Raw genomic sequence first — 14,999 nt, 5'->3', positions numbered from 1 at the left:
ATTGAACCCGTAATGGATCATTTTGGACAAGTGGCCTTATTCCAAAGTCCAGTTAAGTGTGTGTATTGTCGCCTTGTCCTTGATTGTGCAGACCACTGTGTTGCACTACAACAAGGACACGTATATAAATAAATGCTCTATCTTTGGTTGTGCACACCACCGTGTTGCACTGCAAAGAGGGAACAAGGAGCAATAGACACACTTATATTTAGTGAATGAATTGATCACTTGTCCAAAATAGTCTATTACAGACTTGGTGAGAGATAAAAGATGTGTACACTTTGTACATTTGTCATATTTGAAATATACACACACAAACCTTCTTAAAGGACTGTATAGCCACTTGTGCAACACTTTAAGCAACTTTGTATGTGTATGTTTATATATGATAGATGTGCACAATTGAAAAATGCACCAATTGTGCACATCTTCTATTTCTCACTAAGTTTATAATCGATGTTTGGACAATTGTAGCTAGTTACTTTACTCTAGACTCCAATAAGTGTGTATGCTTGCCTTATCCCTAGTTGTGTAGACCGTCACCTCCCACTGCAAGGAGGGATGCGGTTTTAATAGACATCTGTCCCTGGCTGTGTAGACCTCCGTGTCGCACTAGAGAGAGGGTTGCTACTGTAATTTTAGACTTGTCATTTTAAAACATTTTTCATCAATTTAGAACTTTATATCTTTGTGTTTGATGTTGCATCAATTTACGCTACTCACTATTGATTATTATAACATTTTCATGTATTAATGTTAGGTTTTCTTCTCTAATTTTGATTTCATATATTTCCAGCCATTGTAGAGACAAAGATGTCACATTTCCATCGTAAGGTCATTATTGATGCTCTTGTCCTCTACCTATATCATTCTACAAAGTATCATATATGATGAGCATTTAATCCACTTGCGTTGAAGTTCAAGGACTTCCTTACAAAGCTTGTGAGACACTATTTTAGCAAGCTAGAAGCATCATTCTCTTCAACATAATTTGACCAAATCCTTCTAAAAAATGGAATCATGCATGTAGCAATCAAGCAGATCTTAGGATAAATTGTTTGAACATTCAAGAGCATCCAATGTTGTCATGCAATAGCACGTACATAATGGGAATGGATGATAAGCATTGTGATACATGTATTTTCTTACTTCACATTATTTTCTTTACGATATTCAATCTTTATGCATATTTAGTATGAGTCCATCAAAACATAAGCCAATGCACTAGCTTGACTACTTCTACCATGCATCATTTTTAAACTCATATCAATCCTCTTATTAACTCTAGTCAAAGGCTACATGGCATGCTTACATCCACCATGATGCATTTACTTTTGGATTCAAATGACAACTTAAGTAAACCTAAGAGTTATAAAGCTAGAATCATTCAAGAGAAAGGACAAGTGGCAAGAAGAAGACTTCTAGCAGGACAAGTGATAAGAAGAAGACTTCTAGAAGGGCAAGTGTCATCACCAAACAAGCAAATATTTGGAGATAAAATTTGGAGAAGCAAATAGACAAGTGTCACTCATATTGTCTGTGGTTAACACTTTTGATACAAATGCCTCGACACTTTTTTGAATGCTACCAAATATCTTCTCCTTAAGGAGGAAAATTCACCTATAAATAGGCCCTTCTTTCCTCAATTGGGCATTGTATCAAGACAAGCTCTAATCTCCCAAGCACACTACCACTCTATCAAACCAAGACCCAATCTCCCAACCACACTTCCACTCTATCAAGCGAAGATCATAGTACTATCATCATGTACTAATCTCGACCTCACAATTAGCTTTATGTAACCATCTCTTATCAATAAAGCCTTGTTGTTGATGATTAAAGGAACATGTTAAAGGGTATCTCTTCTTTACTGCTTCAACAAATTGGCATCAAGCTTGTGGATCTTGGATAGTAAATGGTGTGTCACACTCCTCGTGTCCTGCTCAAGTCTGTGTGAGAGTTGCATGATGTGATTTTATTTTTTTCTCTTCCAATCTTTGTCCTAGTACTTAGAAGTCTCTCATCTTGCCTACTTGTTTTGAAGCATCTAGAGGATCAACCCATGCGAATAAATTTTTATCCCTTTTGCTTGTACAATCCCTTAGAATCAAAGTATCATCCATAAAATCCACTTTCAACAATTGTTAGTGTTTCTCCTTGGGCTTGAAAAACTGCAAAAAAGAGGTGAACCTTTCCTTGGCTTCGCTATGAACCGGGAAGATTTATATACACAACTTGTCCCAATTGCTAGGCAAAACATATATATCATTGTGAGCACTGAACTACAATTTCAAAAGTTGATTTTTAGCATGTGTGGACAGTAAAGGTTAGCCACCATTAATGCATTATTAACCCCTTTTATCCTACCTATGATCAGATATGAATTGAACTTTGACGTTTTCTTTTTTGTCTTCTTTTGAGTGAGGGGTTTTATGTATATGTGTGTGCAAGAAATTGAAGCTCTTGCGGTTGCACTCAAAGTTTTTACCATTAACCACTAAGTTTCAACTAGTCAAAGTCTCTTACAATTCCTTGCAAACTCCCGTAGCCAAAGGCCCCATGCTTTCCTCGCAAGAATGGCAGCTTTTCGACAACGTCCTGAGATAAAAAATGCTCCAAGGATTCTAGATTGAATGGATATTATTTCACAACTACATTTGCAGCTCAAGGGCAAAACCAAACAAAAATACTCCAAACATCCAAGGATTGAAGAGGAGGTACACATTGCTCCTACAACAAATGTTCAGCCCGCATCCCAAATTTCAGCAGCAATAGCCGAATCATCCATGTGCCCTTCTATCAAAGAGGTGATTGCTTTGAATGAAAGCCTATGCCTCCCTACCCTTCACTTGCATGGTGAATAATCACTTTATCATCTATAGTCTCCCCGTTGCCGTGAAGAAAGTGAGAGTGAAAGATCCAAAATTTAGGGATGTTATATATGTGGCCAAGATATGCAAGCTCATGCCACACAACAAGTCCCCTATACAAATGGCACTATAAGAAGTTACTGCCAGGGTTGGTCAACACCGTGGTATGATCCTGGCTAAAGGCCTTGTAAGCCATAGCATCAATCCAATGCTTATTTTAAGAACTTGGAATGGTGGCCACTTGAAGCAGTGAATACAAGCTTAGAAGCAAGCCACAAGCCTCTTATAAGGGAGTTCCAATACACCTCTAGAACCTTGGAGCAGTTATTGAGAACATCTTGACAATCCCAAATGCCCTCTTACGTTCCTACATGCTATGGTCCTTTGGGTGGGCGTGTGCTTGTAAATTCCCAAAGGAGAATAGGCCTTTTGGTTGGGGTTTACAAAGAGTGGTTTTGGTATACTTTTTGGTGTTGAGATTGCAGTTTTAACGCTCTTAGGAAATAAAGCTATAGAGGTTTTTCAAAGACACAACTTCTTACACAATGATTTGCATACTTGCAACATCTCGATACACTTTGAAAAAAAGATTGTATGTGTTAGCACTGTTGATTGGGGATCAAGTACTATCTCAAACACCAAGGATACATTTTTCCACTTGTTATAGCTATCCTAAGAGGCATGAGCACAACAAGAGAAAGATTATCCATGGGTAGCTCTTGAAAACGTAAACACAAACCCGCTTTCTTCATTAAGGCCTCTGATGTATATAGCCTTTGTTGGATTCTTAAATACTCGGTTTAAGCTTGGTTTTGTGTATCAAATAGCCTTCTAAACATGTGAAACAAGCTTTTTTGTGCAATGTGCTACAATATATTGTCCAAGGAAATGAAAGGAATCCCTTAGATAGGCCCAAGGTGTGGGATTGATTGCTTTGTATTAATCGAGTCCATAATACTGGCTACAATATTGTAACTTATTACTCTAGCCTACAACCAATTGATGATTGAATGGTCAAAGAGCCATTGCAGCATCTATGTCTTTAAAATATTTCAAGTTCGATCTTAAAAGCGTTTCAAGCTAGGGTCTTGAAGTATTTCAAGGTTTAAATTGCATATACATTTTTCTTGTTAGGGCAAGGGTCTAGAGATTGGAGGCATGAACCTACATAAAATTTTGTCCCCTCTCTCTCTCCTTGCCAGTGTGCCAGCACGAGGAGCAAAGCTCGTTTCTGTAGCCACCCCGCTTTGAGCATTTAGTGGAGTCTCTGTCTCTCTACTTGTCTTCGATGCAGCAGCCCGACATGCCATACCTTGTTTTGAGCTTTCTTGTTCACAACCACCCTTTAATTAGAACTAAGTGAGGGAGAGTGCCCACATAGGCATACCCCCTCCCATAGCTTGTGAAATTTGTGGAGAGCAGAGGAATTTTGGCAAGATCTTTTGAGCATGGTCAACGTCAACAACATCAATTTACTTCATGAATTTTTGGGTTCGCAAATTTTATTTTATTTTGAATATCTTTTTTTATGGCATCTTTATAAGTTAAATACAACCATATATCTCAAGTAATCTTCTTGCTACCTTCAACTTAAAGACTCTTTCTTCATCAAAATTGACAAGGTCAATTTTGATGGGTTTTCAAAGCAGTTGGACGGGCTTTTTTTCAGGGGACCATGAGTTTTGACCACAAGTCTAACACTAGAGGGTAACAACTATAAATGGTGGATGGTACTCAAGGAGAAGGGCATCATACCAAAGTCATGGGAGGCCTTCGAGGATGTGTTGAGAAAGGAATTTTTGTCCACAAATAAAGGGAACAAATATTGGTCTACATGGGACAAGTGCTCTATGCATCAGCATAAGACATTTTTTTAGTATATCTTGCACCATCATGACGCGATTCTCAAGCTGGAGGGTCTAGTTCCAGCAAGTGCGTGGGTTAACACAAGAGCTTGAGCATGTTAAAACCCAAGACCACAAGACGCTTGATGAAGCTATAGTGCAGGCACGTATCCATGATGATCCCGATGAAAAATCATTGCATAGCACACACATGTTTGACACTACACATGCAGATGTATGAACACCTCATGGAAATAATAAGAGAAAATTTATAGTAGCTACAGTTGATGTATCCAAGAAGCCAAGGGGCCTAGGGGTCATCTGTCTAGTGAATAGTTTGAGAGCACAAAGAAAGAAAATCTATGTTTCAACCGTTTAAGCAGTGGGCATGGCAAAAAGGATTGCTCCAAGGGAAAATATGTTGTCCAAGGTAAAGAGAAAGCGGTGCACATGGTGTTGTTGCTACCTCTCAATTCCTCCTCTCGCTTTTCCAATGTGGAAGTAACACACACCAACCTGGTGTACGAGTGTTGTATTACAGCCTCAATGTGGCAACTGACCTTTGGTCCACACAAGCTGGTGTGCATGCATGGGATTATCCAATGTCACAAGGCAAGAATATTAGTAGACGATGGTGCTTTGCACAATGTCATTAATTGTTGTAAGTTAGTGACACAACTCAATTTGCCCCAGGCTCCTAGTTCCAACCTCCACAAGGTAGCTATGATTAATGGCCATGATGATGAGGTGTGGGATGCATAAGTAAACAATGTATTGTTGGAGATTCAAGGGTAACATACGTCCTTGAATTTCCAAGGCATGAATATGGATTGGACACATGTGGTACTTAGTTGGGAGTGGTTATATGGGTTAGGGTCATCATTAAAGCATACCTATAAGCATAATATTTTGATGTTCAAATCCAATGGCATGCATATGCTATTGTTGGGAAGAAAAGATGTTCCTTCCTTGCCACTGATTTTTACAATTGAGCTTATGAAGCTCTCTTCTTAAGATGAAATAGAAGAACCCTTTTTGTGTTACTTGATGTGTCATTTTTTGTCAAATGTTGATAATGTTTTAATAAGTGACAGCTCCTCAATGTTGCATTCTTCTCTCTCTTCTCTTCCACCTCCGGCTACTCCTTCATCACATGAACAATCAACTATTGCTACTAAATTTAAAGACTTATTAATGGAATACAAGGATGTCTTTCTAGATGATCCGCCACTAGGATTATTGTTGTCATGTGTTGTGCAACACAATAGACGTGGTTTTGCAGGAGACTCGATAAGGAGGCTTGTTAGGCGTTGAGCTTCCTGGAAGGAGCTCAATTGGATGGTCATCATCCCTTCATTTTGGAGGTAAGTTCATAGGGATATCATCAATGAACTTATCTTGGAATCCTTTTAGAAAATTAGACAAGTCTAACTCTTCTTGATTCCTACCATTTACATTTGATGAAACATTAGGATCTTTTAGAGACTCTTTGACAAAAATCATGTATGAAGAATTGAGCTCTTCATTGACTTATCAAAAGCAGGAGGATTTACAAGTGGAATAGTACGACCATGCTCACTAGCATCTATATACATGTTCTTTCCCCTGTAGGTGAAGTAGATTCCTCTCAGGGAACTTCATACTGGCAGCCATGCGATCAAGCCATGGTGCCCCTAGCATAGCATCCTCATGTTGGAGAGGAGGAATGTTGTCCCTTGAAAGCTGTGTCAGCCGTTACCATATCTCCCATCTTAAAAGCTTCAATGCCCAACTTGGTGGCCAACTCCGTTGATATGAAGTTTGAGTAGAGCCAGGGTCAAACAAGATGAAGACATCATGCTCTCTTACTTTTCCCCAAGCATAGGAAAGTGATAATCCTTTGCAATGAGCATCCTATTTTGGAGCTTCGATGGTGGAAGCCCTAGGAGTCTCACTGCAAGCATTCTTTTTGTGGCAAGAACGATAGCCATGTCCTTGCTCCCCACACTGAAACACTTATGGTCCTTGCAAAAAGCTTTAAGCTCTTCAAGAGAGAGTTTGTTTTTGCCTTTGTAGACTCCCTTCTCCTTGGAATCGATTGTTCTTGTTGTTGTTGTTGGAAGTGCCTTGGGAAGAATTTTGAACATTGGTTTTCCCCTTTGCATCATTTTAGTCTTTGTTTTCCATGGGCTTGACATTCCATCTAGCCCCTTGATGGAAATTGATGCGTGAAGCAACCATGGTGTGATGGATTACTTCGCTAAAAGAACCAGGCCATTGAGAGTTTATGTATTCAGCCATCTCTTCAGGTAATCCCGCACATAATTGCTACCTTTGCTCGGTAAAGTCTATCTTTTGAAAGAGAGTAGCCTTGAGATGTAAATCCCAAAACTTGTCTACATACTTGTGGATAGACTCATGAGGGAGAAGCTTCAAGCTGTGCCATTCAGTAAGCACTTTGTCCTTTGCATAGCTTGCAAGGAATTGCTTCATGATGGAAACTCGTAGAGTTTTCCATGTCTTTGGGGCTTCACCATTGCCACGAAGGACAGTCCACCATTGACGAGCTGATTTTTGAAAGTGCATAGCTACATGGCGTAGTTTGGAGGACTCCGTGAAGCCCTCGTCTCCAAAGGCCGCATCAAATTGTTGGATGAAAGCCAACACTTTGTCAGTAGCACCAAAGGTGCCATCATAGGTGAGAAAAGAGATACTCTTTTCTCCCTCCTTGAACTTCTTTAGCTTTTGGGATCTTCACCATGCAGGGTATGATTTGCGATTTCCTCCGCTCTTGTATTCTCGAGGAGAATAGCCATAGATTTCATCAAAAGAGGAGGAAGGTGCAGAACAAGGAGAAGAAGGTGACCTCTTCCTAGCCTTTTTCTTCCTTTTTTTCCTCTTTCGGAATGACGAGGAGAGGGACTGTGTGTTGTTTTTTTTCTCTTGGGGGGAGTGGGCGATCGTCTAGACCATTGTCTTTGTGGAGCCACATCTTCAAAGGAACTTAAAGTTTCATTGCTTTCTTGCTCTTTAGATTCCTCCTCTTGAATGGGAGAGAGTCTTCTTTTGGGGTTCTCTTCAAGAGGCCTCCTAAGCTCTCTCTCCTCTTGGAGAGGAAGGGAAATTCCATAAGCACGAAGTTGCTGAGTAGCTTCGTCTTGCAAAGCTGGGTTGCCCATAGCTTGCTACAACCTAGTAACGAGATAATTGACAAACATGGGGGCATCATCATTAGCACCTTCATGTGCAAAATCCAAGCTATCAATGTTCATTCTACTCTCTTGATTATTGTCAGCAATGTTAACAAAATTAATGTATGTACTTAGTGTATACTTTGGCAATTCAAAACCTTAATTACCACTCCTCTTAGCCTTTGAAAATTGGCTCTTAAGTATCTACACCCACTGCTCGAAGTGGTTGATTATAGAGAGTAGAGGAGTAGGCTAACATAGCAGAGTTGCCAAGGGCTAGCTCCTTTCGGAACTTTTATGGCTCAATAATGGTAAAGCCGTAGGAAAGTCAAAAAAGACTCCATTATTAATTCCAAATCTCCGGAGGTGTGCACCATATCCCACATAGTGGGCTCAACAAAACCGATAATAGATCCCAGCTCCACTTACCCTAATATAAGTAACAACATCAACCATTTATAGGCTACTTAAGGACCTCTCTTCTTAAGCAAGAAAAGAGAAACCAAATGCTCTGATACCAATGTAATGCAATTGGCTAATAACTTAAGAGTAGTGGAAATTAATGAGAGTACTTTTGAAAAATTACTTTGTGATCATAGCGGGTGAACATAATCAAAGATAACAACATAAACATAGCAATTAGTTAACTTGGCATGCACAATACTTTTGCAAGAGAGATAATTTAGAGAACATGGCAACAGTTGAGGACCGGATTTATGTGGAGCCGGCCCCACCTCCAATAGGCATTTGTATTATGATTTCTCCCATTAAGAGAGACTTGTTACAATACAATCTTTGTGCTCCTTGTGACCTAGGTGATGCAATGAAGATGGAAAGCTTCATGCATCACAAGCATAACATAAACTTTGAAGAAAGCTTTAACTATCCCAAGACCTCAAACACCTTCGAAGGTGGAGAAAGCTAGCAGGGAATGAGGGTAGGGAAGAGGAAGAAGAAACATTTCATAGAGAAATAATTAGTTCCTCACTTATCATAACTCTTCTTGCTAGCATACATAATAGCATAGTAATGAAGATGGAGGAGATGGCAAGCTTAAGCATTGAAGCATGGCTCTTGATTGGATTTGCACTCCATAGCCAAGAGTGTTGATGTAGACTTGCTTGGAGAAGGAGGGGGAGCTCCTGCACTTTGCACATTGCATAATGAGAGTGTGTGTGAGTGTGTGTAGGTGAGTATACCCTGCAAGCAAGTCCTCTCTTGCTTTGGTCGACCCCCTCTTCTAGCACATGCTTGAAGCTCATTGGTTTATGCCAAGCCTAGCCAATCACAAGCTAGGGCCATTTCTAGCAATAGGGGTAGTCTTGGGACAAGTGTCCCCCTTTCCCCTTTGAGAGAGAGGACTTGATAAATGCAAAAATAATTAGTTAATTCAAGTAATTTATCATTGGACCCCTTTTAAGCCTGGCCAATAGGATTCAAGCACCTCATGAAGGTAACATGGGTAGGAGCTTGACATGTGTCCTTGCTGCCTATTAAGGCTTGGGGCTACCTTGAGTGTGTGTGTGTGTGTGTGTGTGTATGTGTGTGTATTCTCTCACTAGCCCCTACAATATGGGCTCGCCCCCTCTTATGTAGGGATCACTTTGACTTTTGGTGCTCAAGCACCTTACACATCAAGCATGACAAGTACTTCTAGCTTGGGGTGTTCCCACAAGCATCTCAAGCAAGCACAACAAATCACCTCAAGCACCTTAGTCATCCAGTAGGACAAGCACCTTAATCAAGCAGGACAAGTACCTCAAGCATGACAAGTACCTCAAGCATGACAAGCACCTCAAGCAGGACAAGCACCTCGAGCTTGGGCCAGGTTCCCACCTCAAGCTCAGCCCTAACTTAGGTCAAAGGACTTTAAACACTAACCTTTGGAGGTCTTTATTAAAGCTAACCCTAAGGTCTTCTAAGCTCCATTGTTAGCCTTGCTCTTTGATAGACCATCTCTCATTTGGGCCCCTTTACCCCATTGGCCCCGTGTTGAGATAAATCTATAAGCACATGTCTATATCTTAACTCTTGTTCCCGTTTATTATCCCACGTTAAGTGATCAGTTTAATATGAGAAAATCATTTGGGTTGGTTAGATATTAGATTTTATGACATAACTAGAAGCTTCAACATTATTCTTCGCAAGAACAAAGCCATGGCTATAAAAGCCCGTGGCACATGCTGGTGGATGTTTAAGAATGCTCATCTATGCCTAGTTTTTTGGTCATGCTCATTCCGTTTAGAAGGAAACCACCTTGTGCTTTACCCGTTTAGGATGGATCTTCCTCACCTCCCATTCCTATATTACAAATCCCTCCACACAATTGCCTCTTCTATAGGTAAGGTTCTCTATAGTCTCCCATTCAAGGACTTCAACCCCCTGTGGCATCCCCAAATCCTTGTAGAAATGGACCTTAGCAAATCCCTGCCTAATTTTTTCATCATTAGTCTGGATAATGGTGATTATATTATTCAACCTCTCACCTTCAAACATCTCCCTCATGCATGTTTTCACTGTGGGCTTATGATCATAAAATTAAGGACTATCTGGCTAGGAAACCCATGACCATAGTTCCCTCACCTGTTCCAGAGCACTTGGCCCAAAAACACCCTCTGCTCCCTCCGTCCCCCCCCCCCCCCCCCCCCCCCCCCCCCCCCCCCTTCTCAGCACGCCCCCCAACAGTTTTCCCCCTCTTTAGTGGGAAGAGCTTCCTTCTCATAGCCTGTCAATGATTTTGGGAAGAAGAAACAACATCAACAACCCATTAGACTTCGACATTCATTTTGGTTGGTGCAGTTTTGACTTTGATTCCCCCACTCCTTTTACCCTCCTCATCTTGTGCTATGTAGGGAGATATATTCCTCAAAGGACACCCCTTTGGGATTCTATCATAGCAAATTTGGATAGGCCTCTTATTCTTCTAGGTGATTTCAATATGGTGGAAACAAGGCAAGATATATACAAAGGACTTGGCACTATCTCAAAGGGTCAGAACGTGAAGCCTTCAACAACCTCTCTGACACATTTGGTCTGGTCAACATTGGGGACATTGGTGACTTCTCATGGGAAAACTATAGCAAAGACCACTTATGTCATAATGAGAGATTAGATAGATGCTACATCTCCTCTCTTTTACTATCTCCATTCCTAAGTGCCAATGCACATGTCGCTAGACCCAGCTGCATCTCAGACCATTATCCCCTGGCTATTTCTTTAGGAGGCTCTATACAAACACCTCTAATGTCTAGTTTCATGTTGACATGTCTCTTTTACAAATTTTCCTTATTAAAAGTAAATTCATCAAATTTAGAAAGATGCCCTCCTGCAATTTTTCTCGCCAGCAAAAGCATGCATGTAGGCTACTAAGGCTACTCAGAGACGCTTCTCAAATACAACAAGAAGGTAAGACAAATTCACAAAGACATCAACCTTCAAAGATATAAGAAACTGAAAGCTTTGGAAAGAGAAATTTTCCTTATTAAAAGTAAATTCATCAAATTTAGAAAGATGTCCTCCTGCAATTTTTCTCGCCAGCTAAAGCATGCATGTAGGCTACTAAGGCTACTCAGAGATGCTTCTACAAGAAGATAAGACAAATCCACAAAAAGCTTCAAAGATATAAGAAACTGAAAGCTTTGGAAATTCTCTCTCTCTCTCTCTCTCTCTCTCTCTCTCTCTCTCTCTCTCTCTCACAAACTACTGGGCGTATGAATGGCCTCTTGCAACCGTTGCAGAGCCTTCTGCGGCCTAGTTTTCCTAATTTTCCTGGTACAGACTACCTCAAGTACCTGCTTTCACGCCACGTCAGGAACCACCACAGGCGGCAGCAAGGCGGGAACGGCTACTGTCAGCACAAATCGTAGCTGCAGTACTGGAGCGCCTGCCCGGCGCGCCACCAGAGTAAGTACGAGCAGCGCTGGTGGAAACCTCCACTACCCAACAGTTACCTGTATGGGGGCGGCCGCCTGCACAGTGCAGAATGCCTACGGGGCCTGGCCGGAGCGGGGCCAGTGCCGCGCAGCAATGGCGGTGTTTCCCACGACCGAGCAAGAGGTGATCGAAGCGGTGGCCCGGGCGGCTCAACGAGGACAGTCGATAAAGGTGGTGACTGCGACCGGGCATAGCAGGCCGCGTTGGGCATGCCCGCGCGGGAACGAGGGCTTGATCATCAGCACGCAGAATCTGAACAGGCGGATTGACGTGGACCAGAATGCACTACGGGTGACAGTCGACAGTGGTGTGCAGGTGCGGCAGCTGATTGACACGCTGGCAAGAGCGGGGCTGGCGCTGACGCACAGCCCCTACTTGGACGCCATGACAGTGGGAGGCTTGCTGAGCACGGGCTCCCACGGCAGCTCGCTGGTGGGAAAGGGGCCCGCTGTGCACGAGTACGTGCAGTCCATGCGCCTGGTTGTGCCGGCGTCTGCGAAGCAGGGCTTTGCGCGGGTGGTGAAGCTGGAGGGTGGCCAGCCGGATCAGCAGCTCCTCTTCCAGGCTGCCAAGGTCTCTCTCGGCTTGCTTGGCGTTATGTCCCAGGTATCTTCTCTATAGACTGACTCTGTGTGTGTGTGTGTGTGTCTGTGTGTGTGTGTGAGAGAGAGAGAGAGAGAGAGAGAGAGAGAGTCCTTTCCCCAATTAATATTCTCACCATGGCAATCCCTCGTCTATAAAACGGGGTGGGAGTCGAGAGATCTACTGTGTGGCGTGTGATTCCCGCCTCGGGAAGTTTTGTTTGGGGGGGGGGGGGGGGGGGGGTTCAATTGCTCACGATCACCTATTGATTGCGACCATTGGATTATTTATGGAATACAAAAGATTTTCACTTTCTCAGATTTTGAACCATAAAATTGACTCTAACCACTAGGCTTACGTGCACTTATTGAAAGGTGTATGTGCAGTGGTAAGTTTATAGATCACGACGTCGCGGACAAATTTACATCTAGTTCACATTGAATTCACACCAAATTTGATGTGATGTGCAGACCCTCGCCAATTCACACCTAATTCACACCATGTTCACGTTGAGTTCACACCAAATTTAGTGTGGTGTCTATACTTAGAAGTTAGCACGGTAGCACCAAGTTCGTCCTAGATAGATAGAAGGTTGAACTTAGGAGCATGAGAGTTGCAGCTAGAGTGCTGGTAATTATCCGTAACCTACACGTGTCACATACCCAAATTTTTTTGTTCCACATTGGCTAAAATGTTTCTCAAGAGGCGATCAAGGATTAATAAAACCCTATCTATACATTTTCAATTTTGAATAAAACACCCCTCTTTCTTCACAACTAACAACTCTTTAAAAAAATGGGTTTAAAATCACCTGTTGTAAATGTCAATCTATTGATTTAGTAGAAATAGTACACCTTCATGTCGAGCGCGCATGATACACCTACGTATAGACAAGGTGCAACCAGAAAATGTTGTCTCTTAGCCTTTGATGAGAAGTTAGCTAGTAGAAAATCTAGATGGCGACATGGTGCAAGCAATGATATTATCACAGTATTCTCCTTGGAAAGAAAAGAAAAGAGGGGTGTGTGTGTGTGTGTGTGTGTTTTTTTGGGGGGTTATAGGGGTACAAACACCTAATGTAGCTTACCTTGTCTAATGCAAACAAAAAATTTGAAAATCCAAGATAATGACCCATTAAGTCTCCCCGAACTTGAAAAATAAAAATCCTTTCAAAACATCTTAAGTACGCAAGTGAAGGGTGAGTTTAGGAAATGAAAAGACCCATGCAAGTGAGTTTAGGAAATGAAAAGACCCATGCAAGTGAGCGATCAGAGCAAGGCCCTATGGGTTGTTAGGGTTTCGCTTAGCCTGCAAGCAAAACACACCAGGGGGACCCCAAGCCTTTCGTTGCGGCAAGGGGCGGGTCTCTGCAATCTATGGCACAGTGTGCAAGGGCGGGCTTCAGTCCTGTGTGGAATGAGCTATGGGGGTGTGTCCCTGTTGGGAGGTCCTCAGGCGTATATCCCCTTGATTTGTCCTGCCCTCTCCTTTTCCCTCTGATTTTTGGCAGCGGGAGTGGTCTTCCTCCAACCTCTGCTACAAGAGGAATTCAAATATCTCAGTGTTACTTGGACTGCTGCAAGTTGACAACAGTTGAGGTGGTGGCAATGGCTTGTATGGTGATGGGACTTGGCCCCCCTCTTTGGCATGTGGATCTGTTCGTTCTTGCTCTGGCGGACCTGCCTTGTGACGTTCTTCGTGTGGTGCATGGTGTATATAGTTTTGGTTGGTGATGGCGGTCGTCTTATTCTACCTCTGCTTTATATAGTGACTTTTTCTTGCCATGATGTGTGCTGGTGGCAGCAGCACATGCATGGTGGCACCTTGGGAAGCTACTGGTGGTGATGTTTTATGTCAGTTTTTCTAGTTGGCTTTAGACCATGTCAAAATAAGGAAAAGCAATAAAAAATTAAGGTGTTTGAATGCTTTGTATCAACTCTGACACAACGAATTGATGTAGGCCACCTTTTCTTCAATTTCCTAGGTAACATTAGCAGTGGAACCTCAATTTAAGAGAGCAATTGAAAAAGAGATAAGCTCGGATGATGCCTTGGAGGAGAGGATTCTTGAAGTCGGAAAAGCTTATGACTTTGGAGATGTCTTGTGGCTACCATCCATGCACAGAATGGTGGTAAGCAAGGAGTGGCGCTTGCCTTGTCATACTCCAGGCAATGAAATCAATGCATATGTGGCCTTTCAACCAACCCACTTTCTTATTAAATCAATCCTGAGGACTCTTGGTATCTCTCTCTCTCTCTCTCTCTCTCTCTCTCTTATTTATCTATTGAGTTAGTTCTACTTGTAAAGTGGAGATGTGTGTGTGTGTGTGTGTGTAGCACATAAATATGTGTGCATCATGTATTGTTTATGCGCCCCCAAATGCGATGCTTATTGTAGATTTGTTTAGAAGAGCTCAAGTAGGCTCTCCAAACATGCTCTTTTGTGGAGAGTCTTTGTTTTTTGGAGTGTCTTCTTCGGCCCTTTCTAGACACACTAGTAAAACAGCGCCGCCTTCGACGGCGGCATGGCCTCTCTTACCCTAAAGCCCCCCCTCCCCCCCCCCCCCCCCCCCTCTCTCTCTCTCTCTCCCCCCTTTTGGT

The 14,999-nt window shown here is 42.3% G+C and overlaps 1 protein-coding gene across 2 annotated transcripts; it reads left to right on the top strand.

The window, feature by feature from the left end:
* The first annotated feature begins 11,412 nt into the window (after positions 1–11,412).
* Positions 11,413–14,773, top strand: LOC147463208 (L-gulonolactone oxidase 3-like). Of its 2 annotated transcripts, none has more exons than XM_086528198.1 (2): positions 11,413–12,423; positions 14,384–14,773. In XM_086528198.1, exons 1-2 carry the CDS (start codon positions 11,599–11,601, stop codon positions 14,690–14,692), a joined length of 1,134 nt encoding a protein of 377 aa, XP_086384324.1. In that variant the 5' UTR covers positions 11,413–11,598; the 3' UTR covers positions 14,693–14,773. The 2 variants fall into 2 exon arrangements, with proteins under 2 accessions (XP_086384324.1, XP_086384334.1); XM_086528208.1 differs by having other exon boundaries at positions 14,360–14,495.
* The last annotated feature ends 226 nt before the right edge of the window (positions 14,774–14,999 follow it).

This window comes from Adiantum capillus-veneris, chromosome 2 (genome assembly GCF_014529385.1).
Source record: "Adiantum capillus-veneris isolate H3 chromosome 2, ASM1452938v2, whole genome shotgun sequence".
NCBI classification, from domain to species: Eukaryota; Viridiplantae; Streptophyta; class Polypodiopsida; order Polypodiales; family Pteridaceae; genus Adiantum; species Adiantum capillus-veneris.
This window is presented reverse-complemented; position numbering and strand designations above follow the sequence as displayed.

Coding starts and splice junctions, on each gene's coding strand:
- LOC147463208 (XM_086528198.1), top strand. CDS start 11,599: ATGGCCTCTTGCAACCGTTGCAGAGCCTTCTGCGGCCTAGTTTTCCTA. Junction 12,424..14,383: donor TGCTTGGCGTTATGTCCCAG/GTATCTTCTCTA, acceptor TCAATTTCCTAG/GTAACATTAGCAGTGGAACC.